The sequence below is a fragment of the Pituophis catenifer genome, unplaced genomic scaffold, assembly GCF_029215685.1.
Source record: "Pituophis catenifer annectens isolate HBS135680 unplaced genomic scaffold, rPitCat1.0.hap2 SCAF_1, whole genome shotgun sequence".
NCBI classification, from domain to species: Eukaryota; Metazoa; Chordata; class Lepidosauria; order Squamata; family Colubridae; genus Pituophis; species Pituophis catenifer.
The window spans coordinates 345,669,084-345,689,494 of record NW_027256881.1 but is presented as its reverse complement, the minus strand read 5'-3'; the positions used below and the strand labels follow the sequence as shown (position 1 = coordinate 345,689,494).

Genomic DNA, 20,411 nt, shown 5'->3' with positions numbered 1-20,411 from the left:
ACTCCAAGGCCCATCAGCCACAGCCACAGCCCAACAGCGTGAGGATGAGAGAGAAGGGAGTTTCCCGCCACTGACAAAGCCATACGTTCAGTGGAGAGAAATATATTTCACGGATGGGTTAGTCCTCGACTTACGGCCATCATTGAGCCGGTAAAAATCGTGGCGGTTGTTAAGCAAGCCATCATCACATGATCGCGTCTGATTTTAGGCCCCCTCTTCTGTGGCAGTTGTTAAGTGAACATGGCTGGAAACCATCTTGAATCGTGGTCATGTGACCATGGGGGGCCCCACAAAGATCATATGACCTATCTTCCTTCCCTTTCTTTCTTCCTTCTTCTTTCTTTCTCTCTCTCTCACACACTTTTTCTTTCCTTTCTCACACTTTCTCACTTTTTTCTTTCTTTCCTTTCTCCCTTTTCTTTTTTCTTCCTTTTCTCTTTCTCTCTTACACACTTTCTTTCTCTTTCTTTCCTTTCTCACACTTTTTCTCACTTTTTTCTTTCCCCCTTTTTTCTTCCTTTTTCTTTTGTTCTCTTTCTTCCTATCTCTTTCTTTTCTTCCTTTCTTCTTTCTTTCTTTTCTTTCTCCCTCCCTCCCTCCCTCCCTCCATCTCTCTCTCTCTCTCTCCCTTTTAAAACTTCAAAATCCTGGTCGTTTGGGAGTGTCCATTGTGACTTCGAATGGTCGCTAAGCAACTAGTTGTAAGTCGAGGACTACCTGTATGATTGCTGAGGGATACCGACGTAACCATTCGGAATTGGTCTCTTAGGAACAAACGCCAATTAGAGAGAAATCATTCATGCTCCCATTTTCCTGGAGCAACACTGAGGTTGAGAGATTCATCTACGGCAAAGACGATATTTTTAAAACGAGATGGACTTTGCGCTGCTGGATTGGCTAGTCTGCCACAAGGCACTCAAAGACCTCGCTCAGATTTTTTTTTAAAAAAAAGAAAATTATTTTATTTTACCGTTCATCACTCCGAGAAGCCTTCGATTTTGCACGGCACTTCGCAAAGAACTTACCTGGAATTCCTGATCAGTTCAACCTGTCGTGGCGTCAGGGCAAACACGCAGGGGCTCTCTTGAAGTTTCTCGTTGTTCTGCGGGACTGGACAGGGAAGGCAAAAAGACGAAGGTCAAGGGGAGGCAATCGGAAGGAGATTGAGAAACCTCACCAATTAGAACCTGAGATTTTTCTATTAGGCATGATTAAAAAGAACATCCGAAATGACATAAAATACCTAATGCTTCATATAATCATGGCGGCTAGATTAGCGCTAGCACAATTTTGGAAAAGCGACCGACTGCCAACTGACCAGGAATTAATACGAAAAATATATACACGTGCAGAAATGGACAAACTAACTTTAGAATTACAGGATAAGGAGGACTCCAAATATTACGCGATATGGAATAGATGGTACCAATGGATAAACCAGGGGAAAGGAAATAGATAAGAGATGAAATTTAGAAGAAATTAATATAACTAAAAACAGCACTGTCAGAGGGATAGAATATGAAATATGTTACTGTTTGTATATATGTACATATAATATACTTAATATATGTATATAGAATAACGGAAATTAGTCAATAGGTGAAGTTTATGTACTGTATATGTAAATTTGTTTCTTGATTGAGAGAAACTTGTATGTTGTAAATGTTTTTTTTAACAATCAATAAAGTTTTGTTTAAAAAAAAAAAAAGAGAGAGAGAAACCTCACCAAAAAGTCACCTCCGTGGATGACCCGAGACCAAGGAGATCTGGCTGAAAGCCCGACTGGTATTTGAGGAAAGAGAACCCATTATGGGTTCCTGCGTAGGATCCTATAGAAACAGCTGCCCTTCAGAGGGACTTCCCAAACCAAGAAAATTATCATCCTCAATCGAAGAGAGTATTTGTACTTCATGGTTGATCCTCAGGGCTTTCTGATCTTGGTGGTTTTTCTTGCGGACGTTTCATGACCAAATTGGGTAACACCTTCAGTGCTAGAGGGAGGAGGGGGTTTGTGGAGAGGAGGAGGACTGTGAGGGCTTTGGCACTCTCTGAGCTTGCTTGTTTTCTTGCAGACATTTTATGACCCAACTAAGTAACTTAGTCACTGCTAGAAAGGGATGGAATTTGTGGAGAGGAAGAGGAGGAGGAGGAGGAGGGAGAGGAGAACGACGACTGTGGGGTCCTTGGCACTCTCTGAGCTTGGTTGTTTTCTTGCAGACGTTTTATGACCCAACTAAGTAACTTAATCACTGCTAGAAAGGGATGGAATTTGTGGAGAGGAAGAGGAGGAGGAGGAGGAGGGAGAGAACGATGACTGTGGGGTCCTTGGCGCTCTCTGAGCTTGGTTGTTTTCTTGCAGACATTTTATGACCCAACTAAGTAACTTAGTCAGTGCTAGAAAGGGATGGAATTTGTGGAGAGGAAGAGGAGGAGGAGGAGGAGGAGGGAGAGGAGAACGACGACTGTGGGGTCCTTGGCGCTCTCTGAGCTGGGTTGTTTTCTTGCAGACGTTTTATGACCCAACTAAGTAACTTAATCACTGCTAGAAAGGGATGGAATTTGTGGAGAGGAAGAGGAGGAGGAGGAGGAGGAGGAGGGAGAGGAGAACGACGACTGTGGGGTCCTTGGCGCTCTCTGAGCTGGGTTGTTTTCTTGCAGAAGTTTTATGACCCAACTAAGTAATTTAGTCAGTGCTAGAAAGGGATGGAATTTGTGGAGAGGAAGAGGAGGAGGAGGGAGAGGAGAACAACGACTGTGGGGTCCTTGGCACTCTCTGAGCTTGGTTGTTTTCTTGCAGACGTTTTATGACCCAACTAAGTAACTTAGTCAGTGCTAGAAAGGGATGGAATTTGTGGAGAGGAAGAGGAGGAGGAGGAGGAGGGAGAGGAGAACAACGACTGTGGGGTCCTTGGCGCTCTCTGAGCTTGGTTGTTTTCTTGCAGACGTTTTATGACCCAACTAGGTAATTTAGTCAGTGCTAGAAAGGGATGGAATTTGTGGAGAGGAAGAGGAGGAGGAGGAGGAGGGAGAGGAGAACGACGACTGTGGGGTCCTTGGCGCTCTCTGAGCTTGGTTGTTTTCTTGCAGACATTTTATGACCCAACTAAGTAACTTAGTCAGTGCTAGAAAGGGATGGAATTTGTGGAGAGGAAGAGGAGGAGGAGGGAGAGGAGAACAGCGACTGTGGGGTCCTTGGCACTCTCTGAGCTTGCTTGTTTTCTTGCAGACATTTTATGACCCAACTAAGTAACGTAACCAGTGCTCACTTTTGCTATTGATGATGATGTTGGGTCATGAAACATCTGCAAGAAAACAGCCAAGCATCAGAGAGCATCAAGGGCGCCTCAAAATTATCATCAAACTGCAACTGAGGCCGTTCAAACCGGTGATAAGGAAAACATTGACCTTATCTAACTTACTTGCTAGATGAGTCTGATGACCTTGAGAGGAGACAAGGTTTGATAGTACAGTGGTTTAGTGCACCCTGTTATTAACACAGCTGCCTGCAATTTCTGCTGGTTCGAATCTCTCCAAGGCTCAAGGTTGACTCAGCCTTCCATCCTTTCTAAGGTAGGTGAAATGAGGACCCAGTTTGTGGGGGCAATAAGCTGACTTTGTATAAAATATACAAAAGAATGAAGGCTATTGCTTAACGCACTGTAAGCCGCCCTGAGTCTCCGGAGAAGGGCGGCATATAAATCAAAATTAAAAAAAAAAAAAAAAAGGTTTAACACAACTGCCAAACTACCCTCTCAAGGCTTAAAAAAAAAAAAAAGATTGTAAATCCAGGGGATTTTTTGATGGCAAGGAAAAAAAATCCACAACTTTTTTTTTTTTTTTGCCAGGGACGATGACAAGAACACGAGCATCCTGCCTGCTTTCTCCACTTATAGCTTGTAAGCTCTCCTGCCATTTGCTAAATTTAATTATGTTAATTATGAGGTGTTAATTCACAGCAGGGGCTTCTTACCAAGGCTTCTGCAGCTGGGCTGGAGAGGTTCATTTTAGCAGTTCTAGGAGGAGGAAAGGTTATGTCCGAGCTCGCTAAGAGTGCCTGGGAGAATGGGAATATTGGCCCAGGTTTTTTTTCCGGAGCAGGATTCGATTTATTTGTTTTAAATACGGGTAGGCCTCGAGGTAGGAACACGCCCGAAATTTATGTCACGGAGGGAGATGTTTGCTAAGTGAATGCTTTGCCCCATTTTGCGACCTTTCTTGCCGCCATTGTTAAGTGAATCATTGCAATCATTAATTGTGGATGCTCCAACACTGGAAGTTTCTAAAAGAAGAGATTGGACAATAATTTGTGTGAAATGATGTAGGTTTTCCTGCCCGAGCAGGGGGTTGGACTAGAAGACCTCCAAGGTCTCTTCCAACTGTTCTCTTCTGTGTTTTGTTGTTTTGTTTTGTTTTGTTTTGTTTTGTTGTTTTGTTGTGTTGTTTTGCTCCGCTCCGCTCTATTCCTATTCTGCTCTGCTCCTGCTCCTATCCTATCCTACTTATCCTGCTCTGCTCCTATTCTGATTCTGCGTCTTTCTATTCTATTCTATTTCTATTCTATTCCTATTTCTATTCTATTCTATTCTATTCTATTCCTATTTCTATTTCTATTCGATTCCGATTCTATTCCTATTCCGCTCCTATTCTGATTCTGATCCTATCCTATCCTTATTCCATATTTTCTATTCTATTCTATTCTATTCTATTCTATTCTATTCTATTCTATTCTATTCTATTCTATTCTATTCTATTTCTATTCTATTCCTATTTCTACTCGATTCCAATTCTATTCCTATTCCGCTCCTATTCTGATTCTGATCCTATCCTATCCTTATTCCATATTTTCTATTCTATTCTATTCTATTCTATTCTATTCTATTCTATTCTATTTCTATTCTATTCCTATTCTATTCCTATTCTATTCTATTCCTATTCCTATTTCTATTCGATTCCGATTCTATTCCTATTCCGCTCCTATTGATTCTGATCCTATCCTATCCTTATTCCATATTTTCTATTCTATTCTATTCTCATGGTTGTTAAGTGAATCTGGCTTCCCCCCCCCTTGACTTTGCTTGTCAGAAGGTCGCAAAAGGGGATCACACTGCAACCGTCATAAATATGAGTCAGTTGCCAAACATCTGAATTTTGATCACGTGACCACGGGGGAATGCTGCAAAGGCCCTAAGTGTGAAAAACTTAATCCCAAATCACTTTTTTCAGTGCCGTCGTAACTTTGAACGGTCACTAAACAGACCATTATAAGTCGAGGACTAATTGGAAGGATCGACATATTTATTTAAGAAGTTTCGACGAGGTTGCTACCCACAGATTGGGACTCTGAGCAACATACATCGACTTTGGTACAATTCTGGGATCTTGCTGCCGAGTTGGCAGACGTCTCATTACCAGTCCAGGGAACACCACCAGTGCATAGGGGAGTTCACTGAAAAATATCCTTTCACCTGGCATGAATTATCCGGGATGGTATAAGGACTCCTGCCTTGGGCAGGGGGTTGGGCTAGATACAGGGGTGAGCAAATGTGACCCTTTTACAACCTGTGGACTTCAACTCCCAGAATTCCTGAGACAGCCAAGCTGTCTCAGGAATTCTGGGAGTTGAAGTCTACAGGTTGTAAAAGGGACACATTTGCCCACCCCTGAACTAGAAGACCTCCACAGTCCCTTCCAGCCCTAGGATTCTATGATTCTATGACAGGAAGAATTCCTTAAGAATCACTATGGAGCAAGCCATGTGCTATCCAAAGATCGGCACTGCAGGGAATGCAATGATGGGTGTCAAACTAACAAGGATTTGCCTGGCCTGGGGGGATGCAGTGAAGACCACCTGGTTTCACGAACAAGATGAAATTTAACATGGAGAAAAGCAAAGGTTTTATACCTTGGCAGGAAACAGGGTGGATTTGATTTAAATCGAGTTGATTTAAATCACAATTTAAATCATGATTTAAACCACAATTTAAATCATGATTTAAATCACAATTTAAATCATGATTTAAATCACTAGTAAAAAGGCTTGATTTAAATCAACTCGATTTAAATCCTAATTTTTAAAGAGCAACTGCCATCTCTGCTACTCCTTTGACCCGCTGTTGACTCACCGATAGTCCCAGGGTTGCAGAATATACAGCCCCGTGCTACATAATTAAGCTCAATTTCATGCTGAATAAACTAAATTATTTATGTATCTTAAATAGAAAACTATCTTACGATAGATTTTTACCCCAAAAGTTTTTTATTAAAATAAATTTGATAAAAATCAAAAAAATCTGATTTAAATCAAAAAATTCTGATTTTTTTGATTTTTTTTTAAAAAATCATTTGTTTTTATCTACCCTGCCAGGAAAAAATCAAAGGTACAAGGACAGATTAGGCGAAACCTGGCTCCGAAACAGTCCCAGTGGACGATCGCTTAAATATGAGCCAGCAGCCAAAAAAGCCAATACAATCCTTGACTGTTATAAACAGAGGCACAGAATCAAAAATCACGTGAAGTTATTAGTACCGCGTTATAAAGCCTTAGTAAGGCCACACCTGGAATGCCGCATCCAGTTTTGGTCCCTGCGTTACAAAAGAAGATGTTGAGACTTTGGAAAAAGTGCAAAGAAGAGCAACTAAGACGACTGAAGGCCTGGAGACTAAAACATACGAAGAACGGTTTGCAGGATTTGGGTTTGGCTAGTCTAGAGAAAAGAAGGACTAGGGCAGTGATGGTGAACCTTCTTGGCACTCATGCGCGCGCTCATCAGGACCACACTTCGGAAAAGCCAAACTTCCAGGTTCTACCCCGTATGTGCGCCTGACAATCAGCTGGCTGGCGTACATGCGCAGGCCGGTTTTTGGCACATGCGTAGGCCGGTTTTCAGCACTGCCATGCATGCAAAGGGATCGTGTTCCAGAAAAGCCAAACTTCCGGGTTCTGGCAAGCATGCACACCCAACAATCAGCTGGCTGGCACGCATGTGTACGCCGTTTTTCTGAACTGCCATGCACACGAAGAACAGCTGAACATCGTGCCAGAAACCCACAAGACAAACAGGCAAGGCTGCACATGCCAGGCGACTTCGCTTCGCGTGCCACTTTGGGCACGCATGCCATAAATTTGCCATCATGGGACTAGGGGGGACATGAAAGCAGTATTCCAGTATTCCAGACCGCCTTCTGCCACCAATAGCCTCCCACCGGCCAGTACGCTTGCACAGAGTGGGCCTCCTCAGGGTGCCGTCCGCCAGACAATGTCGGCTGGTGACCCCCAGGGGGAGAGCCTTCTCTGTGGCCGCACCCGCCCTGTGGAACAACCTCCCCCCAGAGATACGTACAATAACAGACCTCCGGATTTTTCGTCGGGCCCTGAAAACCTATTTATTTCAACTAGCTGGGCTGGCCTGAGTTAAATTTTAAATTGATTTTAAATTGGGTTGTTTTAATTTACGGCCAAAATATTTAATTATTTTAAACTGTTTTTAAATTTTGTATGTTCTGTTTTTTACTTTGGCTGTTCACCGCCCTGAGTCCTATTTGGAGAAGGGCGGTATAGAAATGGAAACAAACAAACAAACAAATAAATAAATAAATAAATAAATTTGAGGGGCTGCCATAAAGAAGAGGGGCTCAACCTATTCTCCAAAGCACCTGAAGGCAGGACAAGAAGTAATAGATGATAGGGTGGGCCAAAAATATTGAACATAATATAAATTTGGACGAACGGGAGATGATTTGGAATAGTAACTATAAATTAACAAAAGCGGCAACATACAAAGAAAACCAATATAAAATGCTATACAGATGGCAACTAGCGCCCGCGAGATTAGCAAAAATCTATCCAAATATCCAAGCCCCAAATATTGGAAGTGTGGATGTCACCAAGGTACCTTCTTTCACATGTGGTGCTCCTGTCCCGAAGCGATGAGTTATTGGAGAAAAATTCAAAATTGGCTACAAAAATCAACCAATGAAAAAATCGAATTGATACCTGAAACATTCCTCCTGGGAATACTAAAAATGAAATATGGGAAAAAAAGAAGATATCTAATCATACATATACTCACTGCAGCAAGAATAGCTTACGCCCAATATTGGAAAGGAAAGGACACACCACCAGAGGAACATATTATTCAGAAGGTTCTAGAATGTGCCGAAATGAACAAATTAACATTAGAATTAAATGAGAAAGAAGATTCAGAATATTATACGGTGTGGGATGATTGGTACAGGTGGATTGATAATAGAATAAAGAATAGATAAAAGTTAATATAAATCTTTAGATGTGTATGTAAATTATGTTATATTACGATGAAAAGTAAAAGAAGAATCAATCTAACCTGTGTAGAAAAATAACACTGTCTGACTGATTGTACTGTATTGTATGATAATAAATTTCAATAAAAATTTAAAAAAAGAAGAAGCAATAGATGGAAACTAACCAAGGAGAGAAGCAACCTGGAATTCAGGAGAAACTTCCTAACACTTTCCCTGTCCAAACCTTACTTTCATTTCCTAACACTGAGAACAATTAACCAGTGGAACTACTTGCCTCCAGATGTTGTGGGTGCTTCATCACTGGAGGATTTTAAGAAGAGGACTGGACAGCCATTTATCTGGAATGGCAGAGGACAGTGATGGCTAACCTTTTTGCCGTCGTGTGCCAAAAGCGGGGGGGAGCGCGGGGGGGTGTCACCCAGGTGTGCGCCCACACCCATAATTCAATGCGCCCCCCCATGCATGCATGCGCGAACCCCCCCCTGAACTCACTCCTGCTTTTGGCACATGATGGCACAGTGGGCCCAGTAGGCCCGTTTTTCACTCTCCAGAGGCTCCAGAGGCTTTTTTGGAGTCTGGGGAGGATGAAAACAGCCTCCCCCCCCCCGAGACCCCCTGGAGGCCAGAAACAGCCTGTTTCCTGACTTCTGGTGGACCCGGAAGGCCCGAAAATCAGCTGGCCGGCATGCACATGTGCGCTGGAGCTAAGCTAGGGCAATAGCCTCCCACCAGCCGGTACGCTCTCATAGAGAGGGGCTCCTCCGGGTGCCGTCGGCCAAACAATGTCGACTGGCGGCCCCCAGGGGCAGAGCCTTCTCTGTGGGGGCACCTACTATCTGGAATGAGCTCCTCCCGGAGATACGGAGGATCCCAGCTCTGCGCACCTTCCATCACGCTCTCAAGACTTTTTTATTCCATCAAGCCAGTCTGGCCTAAATCTTTCCCCTTTAAAATGTAAATTTTAATTTGTTTTTTTAAATTATTGGGTGTTTTAAATTTGTCTCGGTCAAATTGTTTAATTCGGTTTTATTCTGTTTTTAAATTTTGTATTTATGTGTTTTATTCTGTGGCTGTTCATCGCCCTGAGTCCTTCGGGAGTAGGGCGGTATACAAATCCAAGAAATGAATGAAATGAATGAATGAATGCTCACGTGCCCACAGATATGGCTCCACGTGCCACCTGTGGCAGGCGTGCCATAGGTTCGCCATCATTAGCGGACACAGGCCGAGTTAAAACGTTATTTTCATTTCCTGAACAAGCCACAACTGAAGGACAACTCTTCGCAGAGATGGCCAAATTTACTGCTTTGATCCAAGAAAGAAAGAAAAAAGACAATTACTTCTGTTTCTACTTGGAAACCATTTCTGGACTTTGTGCTCGAGGTGGAGGGGGGGAAATGAAACTTTGATTTTGGGGTTTACCAATGAGATAGGTTTGTTGTTATAGAAATGGCTGGTTTATATTACTATGTAAAAATAAAAAGTTGAGATTTGATGCTATTATCTTATTCTACGGCACCAAAGGGAGTCAGAAGTCAGTCAATGCCTTTTCTTTTCTTTTTCCCTTATTTTCTACACTTTTCCCTTCCCTCTGCAGTCCCTTTATTTTCCTACTGCAGGTAGCCTTCAACGTATGACTACAATTTAGCCCAAAACTGATGTTCTTTAAATGAGAAATTTGTTAAGTCAGTATTTTCCCCGTTTTATGACGTTTCTTAAGCAAATCGTACTAATTGTTAAATTAGTAGAACGGGTCGTTAAGTGAAGCTGGCTTCCCCCATTGGCTCCGCTTCTCAGAAGGGGATCATGTGACTCTGGGACACGACGATGGTCATAAATGTGACTCCGTTGACAATCTGAATGTCAATCACGGGACCGTGGTGCAACGGTCGCAAGTATGAAAATTGGTCATAAGTCATGGGTTTTTTCAGCGCCGTTCTGAACTTCGAACGGTCACTAAACGAAGCAATGTAAATCAAAGACTACCTGTATTGTGTATTTTTGTATTTTATATTATAAACTAACAAATAAACAACCGGAGCTCAACTCTCAGCTGCTGCCCAACGACAAAGCTGTCAAACCACGGCTCGGAAACCGTCACGGCTGAGTCTGCACAGGGCAGGAAGCCAAAACAAACCACAGATTGGCTAAACGTGACGTGCAAACCAAGCCAGAGGATCTTAGGAGCTGCAAGACGGGTTTTGAGGCCAGCTTGGGCCTGGATGCTAAAAAAAAAAAACCCAAGAGCTTATAGGGCCGTGATGGCGAACCTATGGCACGCGTGCCACAGATGGCATGCGGAGCCATATTAGTGGGCACGCCAGCTCAGCTCTGGGGCGCATGCGCGCGCCAGCCAGCTGATTTTCGGGCCTTCTGGGCCCACCAGAAGTAGGGAAACAGGCTGTTTCCTGCCTCTGGAGGGCCTGGGGGCGGGGAAGGCCCGTTTTTCTTTCTTACCTGGCTCCAGATCCCCTCTGTGTATCTGGGAAGGACGAAAACAGCCTTTCCCACTCCCTTGGAGGCCCTACGGAGGCTGAAAGGGCCCATTTCCCCACTCCCGGTGGGACAGAAAGTGACGTTTTTTTCCTGTCCCCCAGCCTCCAGAGACTCCTAGAGAGGCTCCTAGAGACTCCTAGAGAGGCTCCTAGAGACTCCTAGAGAGGTTCTGGAGGCTGGGGACAGCAAAAAATATCACTTCCTGTCCCACCGAGAGTTGGGAAATGGGCCCTTTCAGCCTTCGTAGGGCCTCCAAGGGAGTGGGAAAGGCTGTTTTCACCCTTCCCAGATACACAGAGAGGATCTGGAACCAGGTAAGAAAGAAAAACGGGCCTACCAGGCCATCATGTGCCAGGAGCGGGGGGGGAGGGGGGTTGCGCACGCATGCGCGTGGGCATGTGCGTGCGCGACCCTCCCCCGCCCCCCCTCCCCTGGCACGTGATGGCAAAAAGGTTAGCCATCACTGTTATAGGGGATCCCTTTACAAGGGAGAAAGAGGAAGTTAAAAAATAGAATAAATGAATAAAATTCAAGTAAAGGTAGCCCTCGACTTACAACAGTTCGTTCAGGGATGGTTCAAAGTTATGACAGCACTGAAAAAAGACCGTTTTTCCACACTTATAACCGTCGCAGTCTCCCTCACGGTCACGTGATCAAAATTCAGACCTTTGACTCATATTTACGACAGTCGCAGCATCCCGGGGTCAGGCGATCTCCTTTTGCGACTGTCTTGACAAGCAAGGTCAACGGGGAAGCCGGATTCACTTAAGAACCGTGTGAGTAACAACTGCAGGGAGTCACTTAACCAGGGTAGCAAGGAAGGCCGTTAAAACGGGGCAGAACTCACTGAACAAATGTCTCGCTTAGCAACGGAAGGTTTGGGCTCCACTGGGGCCGTAAGTCGAGGACGTCCTGTGGAACGTCCCGACTGTGCATTTCAAGCTAGGCGAAGTCCTTCCCCTCTCATAAGTTTTTTAAAAGTTTCTGTAACTGAGGGGGCAGAGACGAGAGGTTTCCTCCAGTTCTGGTTAACACAAGGATACAATGGAAAATTGTGGGTTGTACACAATTTTTGTACAACCCAGAAGTAAGCTGTGCATTCAATGCCACCCTTGAGGATGGCGGTGTGTGTGCTGTGAAAGTGACTGGGCAGATTCACAGAGGGTATCTGGAGGGTACCCACCCTTGGAGACTTCATCCCTACAGAAGACCTTAGATTGGTTGGTCTTTGAGAAAGGCCTGAAAAAATGGCCGACTCACTATGGTTTTTAATCAGAATAGAGCTGGAAGAGACCTTGGAGCAGGGGTGAAATCTAAAATTTGTTACTACCGGTTCAGTGGGCGTGGCTTGGTGGAAGTGGGGGGTAATGTGACTGGGTGGGCGTCAGGGTGGATTTGATTTAAATCGAGTTGATTTAAATCACAATTTAAATCATTATTTAAATCACTAGTAAAAAGGCTTGATTTAAGTCAACTCGATTTAAATCATAATTTTTAAAGAGCAACTGTCATCTCTGCTACTCCTTTGACCCACTGTTGACTCACCGATAGTCCCAGGGTTGCAGAATATACAGCCTCATGCTACCTAACTAAGCTCCATTTCATGCTGAATAAACTCAATTATTTATGTATCTTAAATAGAAAACTATCTTACGATAGATTTTTACCCCAAAAGTTTATTAAAATAAATTTGATAAAAATCAAAAAAATCCGATTTAAATTAAAAAAAAATCCGATTTAAATAAAAAAAATCTGATTTTTTTTATTTTTTTAAAAAAATCATTGATTTTTATCCACCCTGGTGGGCGTGGCCATTTTTTTTTTACTTTTAAAAGCATTTTTTCTACAACCTCTTCGGCGAAGAGGTTGTAAAAAAAATGCTTTCAAAAGGCTCTGACGATCCCAGTTGAGTTGCCTGATCGGCAGAGGCTTTTTTTTCTTTTAAATGCCTCTGATGATCCAAGCTGAGTTGCCTGATCGTCAGAGGCATTTAAAAGAAAAAAAGGGCTTTTTTCTTTTCTTTTTTTTTCTTTTTTTTTTTTTAATTTGATTTATATGCTGCCCTTCTCCGAAGACTCAGGGCAGCTTACAATGTGCTCAGCAGATTGTGCTCAGCACATTTAAAAGCCTTTGATGATCCCAGCTGAGCCGCGCGATCATCAGAGGCTTTTTTTTTTACTTTTAAAAGCATTTTTTTCCGCCGAAGAGGTTGTAGAAAAAATGCTTTCAAAAGGCTCTGACAATCCCAGCTGAGTTGCCTGATCGGCAGAGGCATTTAAAAGAAAAAAAAGGGTTTTTTTCTTTTAAAAGCCTTTCATGATCCCAGCTGAGCTGCATGATCTTCAGAGGCTTTTTTTTTTTACTTTTAAAAGCATTTTTTTCAGCTGAAGAGGTTGTAGAAAAAATGCTTTCAAAAGGCTCTGACGATCCCAGCTGAGTTGCCTGATCGGCAGAGGCTTTTTTTCTTTTAAATGCCTCTGACGATCAGGCAACTCAGCTTGGATCGTCAGAGGTGTTTAAAAGAAAAAAAGGGTTTCTTTCTTTTAAAAGCCTTTGATGATCCCAGCTGAGCCACGCGATCATCAGAGGCTTTTCTTTTTTTTTTAACTTTTAAAAGCATTTTTTCGGCTGAAGAGGTTGTAGAAAAAATGCTTTAAAAAGTAAAAAAAAAAGCCTCTGATGATTGTGCGGCTCAGCTGGGCAAGGGGGGGGGGCAGGGATTTTTGTTACCAGTTCTCCGAACCACCCGCTTCCATCGCTACCGGATCGCATGATCCGGTCCAAACCGGGAGCATTTCACCCCTGCCTTGGAGGTCTTCTAGTCCAGCCCCCTGCTCAAGCAGGAGACCTGCCTATACAATTTGGGACAAGAGTAGTTGTATGGTTGTGTCAGCACTTCAAACTGCATTTACTCTAGTGCTGACATAAGAAGGAAAAGGGAGCCGTCTGGAAAGGGACGGTTGACTTTTCACCTATTTATTTTCCCTGGAGATAATATCCCCTAGGAAATGAGATGGGAGGGGGAAATTCCTTTGAGCTGGAACAGTAGATTAGGGGTAGAATGACTTGGAAGATGGCCAATGAGTGCAGGGGAGTGGGGAACGGAAAGGGAGGGTTTTGGGTCTGGAAGTCAGTGTTGGCTTCGTTTGGAGTCGGATTTTAGAATGTCGTGCTTAATAAATAGGACTTTTCCTTCAAAGACTTTGTTTGAAATGCAATTTATTTGAGACGACCTCGAAACCTGACAGGTTGTTTTATCCCCTTTGATTGAAGCAGTCAACTTGGGCCATCTCTGCTAAGAGTTGGGGGATTAGTCGTGACTTGTTCAGGAAATGAAAGTAAGCACGGTCGTGGTTTCACTTAGCGACCGCTTCGCTTAATGATCCGAACTATGGTCACTAAATGAGGACCGCCTGTACATCCTAGCCATCCTAGGAGCTGGAATATCAGTTGCCAGGCCAAAATTATTGGTTGAAAAATGTTAATCTATGCCAGGGGTCAGCAACCCGTGGCTCTGGAGCCGCATGTGGCTCTTTCATCCCTCTGCTGTGGCTCCCTTTCTCCGGCCGGCTCCACAATTGATAGGACTTTCGGTTAGGGCAGGTAGAGGAAAAAGGATACCACTCTAGGAAGAGACTCTATAGTGGGGGAATCGGACTGCTGGTCGGCAGAGGAAAAAGGACACCACGCTAGGAGGAAACTCTATGGTGGGGAAACTGAACTTCTGGTCGGCTCCAGAATTGAATGGGGGACGTCCGGTTAGGACCTTTGTGGCTCTTTGTGTGTTTAAGGTTGCCGACCCCTGATCTATGCAGAAATGGGAAGCTATAGCAGATGGGATCTTGATTTTGGTCTGAGTGAGGGAGACCCTTAGCTACACGGCATTGGGAGCCCCTTCACTTTTGTCCATTTTTGTCATGCCGCAGCCTCATTCTACAATTGTTGACCTTCATTTTTTTTTCTCATTAATCTATGTTCAGTACTCCATAAGTGGAAACAGAGTTTTAGAAATGGAATTAAGGAGAAACTTCCTAACGGTGAGAACAATTAACCGGTGGAACAGCTTGCCACCAGAAGTTGTGGGCGGTCCATCACTGGAGGTTTTTAAGAAAAGGCTGGACAAGCCACTTGTCTGAAAAATGGAATAGGGCAGTGATGGCTAACCTTTTTGCCATCGCGTGCCACAAACGGGGGGAGCGCGGTGGAGTCACACGCATGCGTGCCCACATCCATAATTCTATGCACCCTGCCCTCCCGGGTTTCCCCCGCTTTTGGCACGCGATGGCACAGTGGGCCCGGTAGGCCTGTTTTTTGCTCTCCCCAGGCTCCAGAGCCTTTCTAGGAGCCTGGGGAGGGCAAAAATGCCCTCCCCCCCCCAGAGGCCCTCTGGAGGCCGGAAACAGTGTGTTTCCTGACTTCTGGTGGGCCCAGAAAGCCCGAAAAATCAGCTGGCTGGCGCATGCATGCGTGCCGGAGCTGAGCTCGTGTGCCCACCGATATGGCTTCGCGTGCCACCTGTGGCACCCGTGCCATTGGTTCGCCATCACGGGAATAGGGTCTCCTGCTTGAGCAGGGAGCTGGACTAGAAGACCTCGCAGGTCCCTTCCAGCTCTATTCTGATTCTGAAATTCTGGTCCTTCCAGTTTCGAGCAGGCCATCCTCTCCTGTCCCACCTAGGTTTATCTCGTGTTCCTTCCCACCTCATTCTGAAGCTTTGGTCCCGAGAAGTGGATCTGGCACCATAGGTGAGATTTGACTAACATACAATAAAAATGCCTCTTAATTGTTAATTCTCACAACTCGAAAAACAACCCACAGTTCTATTAATACCACTGTAAAGAAGAGAGGACATTTTATCCGTAGCAGCAACCTGTGAAAATGCACACCCAAACGAGACACGCTCTCGTTCGGGCTCGCTTGTACATAACGCCACAGCATCAGATGATGATCATAAAAAGCCTCCATCTCTACCCCGGTGTAAGAACAACCCGCAGCAGCGTAGAATCAAGAGCAATGAGGAATTTCTCAAAGGACACCGAGGCCTCTTAAAGCGTATCTTGCAATCAAAACACAGAGATTGCCTCAGCCGATTTTGCTGAAGAAGGTTCCACCGCGCTGTGCGCAAAACAACAGATTGCCTTCCGGATACCCCTTGGGACGGAAGGAGAAGCCAAGACAAATTCAAGAGTCACCAAGACAAATTCACCGGTCACTTCGTCCAGGGTGGATTTGATTTAAATCGAGTTGATTTAAATCACAATTGAAATCATGATTTAAATCCCTAGTAAAAAGGCTTGATTTAAATCAACTCGATTTAAATCATAATTTTTAAAGAGCAACTGTCATCTCTGCTACTCCTTTGACCCACTGTTGACTCACCGATAGTCCCAGGGCTGCAGAATATACAGCCTCCTGCTACCTAACTAAGCTCCATTTCATGCTGAATAAACTCAATTATTTATGTATCTTAAATAGAAAACTATCTTACGATGGATTTTTACCCCAAAAGTTTTTTATTAAAATAAATCCGATTTAAATCAAATAAATCCAATTTAAATCAAAAAAATCTGATTTTTTTGATTTTTTTTAAAAAAAATCATTGATTTTTATCCACTCTGACTTCGTTCCAATCTTGTTTATTCAAAGGATCCCGGAAGGCCAGCGACACATTTATCGGAATGGGGCAATTTGTCACGGCCAACTCGTCATGGGACAACTTGCTTGCCACCGGACAACTCACCGCGGGGGCAATTCAAAAATTCGATTTAATTACCGTATTTTTCGGCGTATAAGACAGAGTTTCCCCCCCCCCCAAAAGAGGCTGAAAATTTGGGTGCGTCTTATACTCCAAATGTAGCCCCGCCCACCCGTTGGCCCCTACCCTTTGGCCTTCGCGCATTGTCTTCCTGGCTGCAGAGATTCGCGCATTGTCTTCCTGGCTGCAGAGATTGCCACAGATAATGGCTTGCATTTTCGGGCTTCGCGCCTCACGTTATCAGCCTCCAAACGCTCCGTTTGAGAGGCGTTCAAGGCTGCAGGAATCGTCAAAGCACATCGCTGCCGATCGCCGCCTCTGTGCATCACGTTTTCGGCCTCTGCGCATCGCGTTTTAGGCCTCCGTATGCCCCGTTTTTGGCCTTTGTGTGTCGCATTTTTGGGCGGCGATCGGTGGCCATGTGCTTTGACGATCCTCGCAGCCCTGAACGCCTCTCAAACGGAGCATTTGGAGGCTGAAAACCCGAGGCGCGGAGCCCGAAATGGCAACCCGGAACAGCTGCTGCCTTGTTTTATCGCTTCCGCACTTCGCCTGCTTTAGTCACTGGAGCTCCGTCCGATGATCAGCTGTGCTTTTGAAGCTGCTTATCAGCTCCAACGAGGCACTCCCTCACAACCAGCGAATTAATGTGCTGAAGCTGACCAGGCTAAGGACGCTAGTGAGATGAATACGTGGTAGGCAGAGACAGAATACCTCCCCCCATTTTCTTCCCCCAAAACTAAGATGCGTCTTATATGCCGAAAAAATACGGTATTTAAAATCATTTTTAAAATTGCTTTAATTTTTCTCATTGCACGTTTTATTCGGTCCCTCCTTTGGCTTCCTTTCATTAACAATTCGACAATTTCTCCAATATTGGTCACAGTTGTCCCAAAATGTGCTTTTTTTCCCAAGAGGCAACTAGACTTTTTGGTTTTTCTTTGAAGACGTTTCGGTTTCAGCCAACACAACATACGTGCACACTTCAAACCCAAGTATACACTAAGGCAGAAGCTTGTCCACCCCAAGGACAAAACACCCAGACGCATACTGAGCAACGTGGTATATGCAGTACAATGCAGTGAGCCATGTGCAGATCTGTACGTCGGGGAAACAAAACAGCCACTTCACAAACGCATGGTATAACAGAGAAGAACCCATCAGGACAAGGTTCAGAGGTCCATTTACATTTGAAAGACAAAGGCCACTCTTTTGAAGAAAGCAGAGTCCACATTTTGGACAAAGAGGACCACTAGTTTGAAAGAGGGGTCAAAGAGACCATGTCAAAATTGAGTAACCCTCTCTCAACAGAGGGGGAGGGATACAACATTACCTATCTCCAGTCTACAACCCACTCCTTTCAATTCCAAGAAGGCTCCACGGCCATTTGCACTACTCAGGTGATCCTGAGGACACAGATAAACCTCCAAGTGACCTCAACGACTCTCTAAAAGTATGCAAATGACCAGCTGTCTGAAAGGAGTATAAATCCTTCCATTCAGTCAGAGCTGAGGAAGCTTTTTGGATGAGAAGTGAAACATCTTCAAAGAAAAACCAGAAAGCCCAATTGCCTCTTGAAAAAGTACCTTTGGGGACATATTAATATAATTCTTGTCCTGTGGCGAATTTGTCCCATGGCGAATTAGGCATGGTGTGTTGTCTTGTGGCGAGTTGGTTGTGCCAAGTTGTCACAGACCTGCACAAGTATAGATAGCACTTGAGATACAGAACTACAAGGGCCCCCAGGATCCCAAGTTAGGAAAAAGATAATGGTAGCTTTCTTTGACCTCTCCCAAAATGGACTGCATCTGCTAAAGGTAAAGGTTTCCCTCGCACATATGTACTAGTTGTTCCTGACTCTAGGGCAGTGATGGCTAACCTTTTTGCCATCACGTGCCAGGAAGGGGATGTGTGGGGCAGGTTCCCGCATGAGCATGCCCACACCCATAATTCTATGCGCCCTGCCCCATACATGCACATGCGACACCCCCTCCCACCCGCTCCTGGCACGCGACGTCCCAGTAGGCCCATTTTTCTGTCTCACCTGGCTCCAGATCCTCTCTATGCATCTGGGGAGGGTGAAAACAGCCTTCCCCACCCCACCCCCAGGCCCTCCGGACGCAGGAAACAGACTGTTTCCCTACTTCTGGTGGGCCCAGAAGGCCCAAAAATTAGCTGGCCGACGCGTGCATGTGCGCCATAGCTGAGCTGGCGTGCCAGGCAACATGGCTCCGCGTGCCACCTGTGCCATAGGTTCGCCATCACAGCTCTAGGGGGCGGTACTCATCTCCGTTTCAAAGCCAAAGAGCCAGCACTGTCCGAAGACGTCTCTGTGGTCCTGTGGCCGGCATGACTCAACGCCAAAGGCGCATGGAACGCTGTTACCTTCCCACCAAAGGTGGTCCCTATTTTTCTGCTTGCCTTTTTTACCTGCTTTCGAACTGCTAGGTTGGCAGAAGCTGGGACAAGTCACGGGAGCTTACCCCGTTACGTGGCACTAGGGATTCGAACCCCTGAACTGCTGACCTTTCGATCAACAAGCTCAGCGTCTTAGCCACTGAACCACCACATACCTTGCATACCACATACCTTGCAAAGAATTGGCCAATTTTAAGCAGCACCCCAAAGCTTTGAGTCCTCTCTGCCCATAACTCTATTTCCTGGCCTACCATTGTTCTAAGCCACCCTCGGAACCAGCCACACCCACCCATCTGTCCATCCCATAAGAGACCGCCCACAGCTTCGAAGAGAAGAAAGGGAAAGAGCAAAGGAGGCCTGATTGATGGGTCTTCTCCTCCAGGCCCCATCAATGGTCTGTTCCCACCTCTGTCCGCGAAACCTGGAAGGCCAGGCCTCCAGGGTCACCAGCGATCGTCCGGGCCCAACTCACCGAGTTCCGTGGGCTTCAACAGTTCATCCAGGATAGTGTAGAAGGGAAGCTTCACCAACCGGACTTCGGGCTTCACCGGTTTGACCGGCAACCTTCCAAGTCCGTTTAAATACTTTCCGTAGAGCGAGGGATAGTCTATGTTGGGGGTAGTAGAAAGACCAGTCCTGGTTACTGCACTGTTGCGGTCGTAAGACGAGTGGATGGAAAGGGTTTCGGAAGGAGGTCGGTGCTGTGGGGGTGGGGGGAGCGGTTGCTGCTGGGGGGTTTGTCCCGGTTCGGAAATCTTGGCGTATCGAGTCTCATAGATCTCTTTTATCTTCTTGAAGAGTTCCGGGCTACAGTCAAACTGGACCAGTTGCAAAGCCCGTGTTACCAGTTCGTGTTTGAGTCCGCTTTTGCTCCGGCCCACAAATCCAAGCAACATCTGCAAGTCGGAGACCCGGAAGCTCATCACCATGTTCTGCGAACGAGATGGGAGGAGACAGACAGACAGACAAGCCTTGATATCAAAAAAAAGCATCCATCGGAAAAGGTTCGATCTAGCCCAAGTCTCTACCACCATCTACAAATTCCTCACCCCCAGCTGCAAAATTTTAGATGATAGATAGATAGATAGATAGATAGATAGATAGATAGGGGGGTGAAATGCTCCTGGTTCGGACCAGATCGCCCGATCCGGTAGCGATGGAGGCGGGTAGTTCGGAGAACCGGTAGCAAAAATCCCTGCTCCCCCCCATTGCCCAGCTGAGCCGCGCAATCATCAGAGGCTTTTTTTTTAATTTTTAAAAGCATTTTTTCTACAATCTCTTTGGCCGAAAAAATGCTTTTAAAAGAAAAAAAAAAGCCTCTGATGATCGCGCGGCTCAGCTAGGATCATCAGAGGCTTTTAAAAGTATTTTTTCTATAACCTCTTCAGCCGAAGGGGTTGTAGAAAAAATGGTTTTAAAAGTAAAAAAAAAAAAGGTTGGCCACGCCCACTCAGTCATATTA

At 45.1% G+C, this 20,411-nt stretch overlaps 1 protein-coding gene across 2 annotated transcripts in view; it reads right to left on the bottom strand.

Moving 5' to 3' along the window:
- Nucleotides 1-19,881, bottom strand: part of PIAS4 (protein inhibitor of activated STAT 4) — a 48,192-nt gene extending 28,311 nt beyond the window's left edge. The window contains exons 1-2 of one of the 2 annotated variants that reach the window (XM_070944700.1): nucleotides 19,422-19,881; nucleotides 1,026-1,110 (exon numbers count right to left, since the gene is read on the bottom strand). In XM_070944700.1, coding sequence (XP_070800801.1) covers nucleotides 1,026-1,110; nucleotides 19,422-19,878 — 542 coding nt within the window. In that variant the 5' untranslated portion in view covers nucleotides 19,879-19,881. The remainder of the gene's footprint in view (nucleotides 1-1,025; nucleotides 1,111-19,421) is intronic. The other variant, XM_070944693.1, reaches the window with a different exon arrangement.
- Nucleotides 19,882-20,411: the final 530 nt, after the last annotated feature.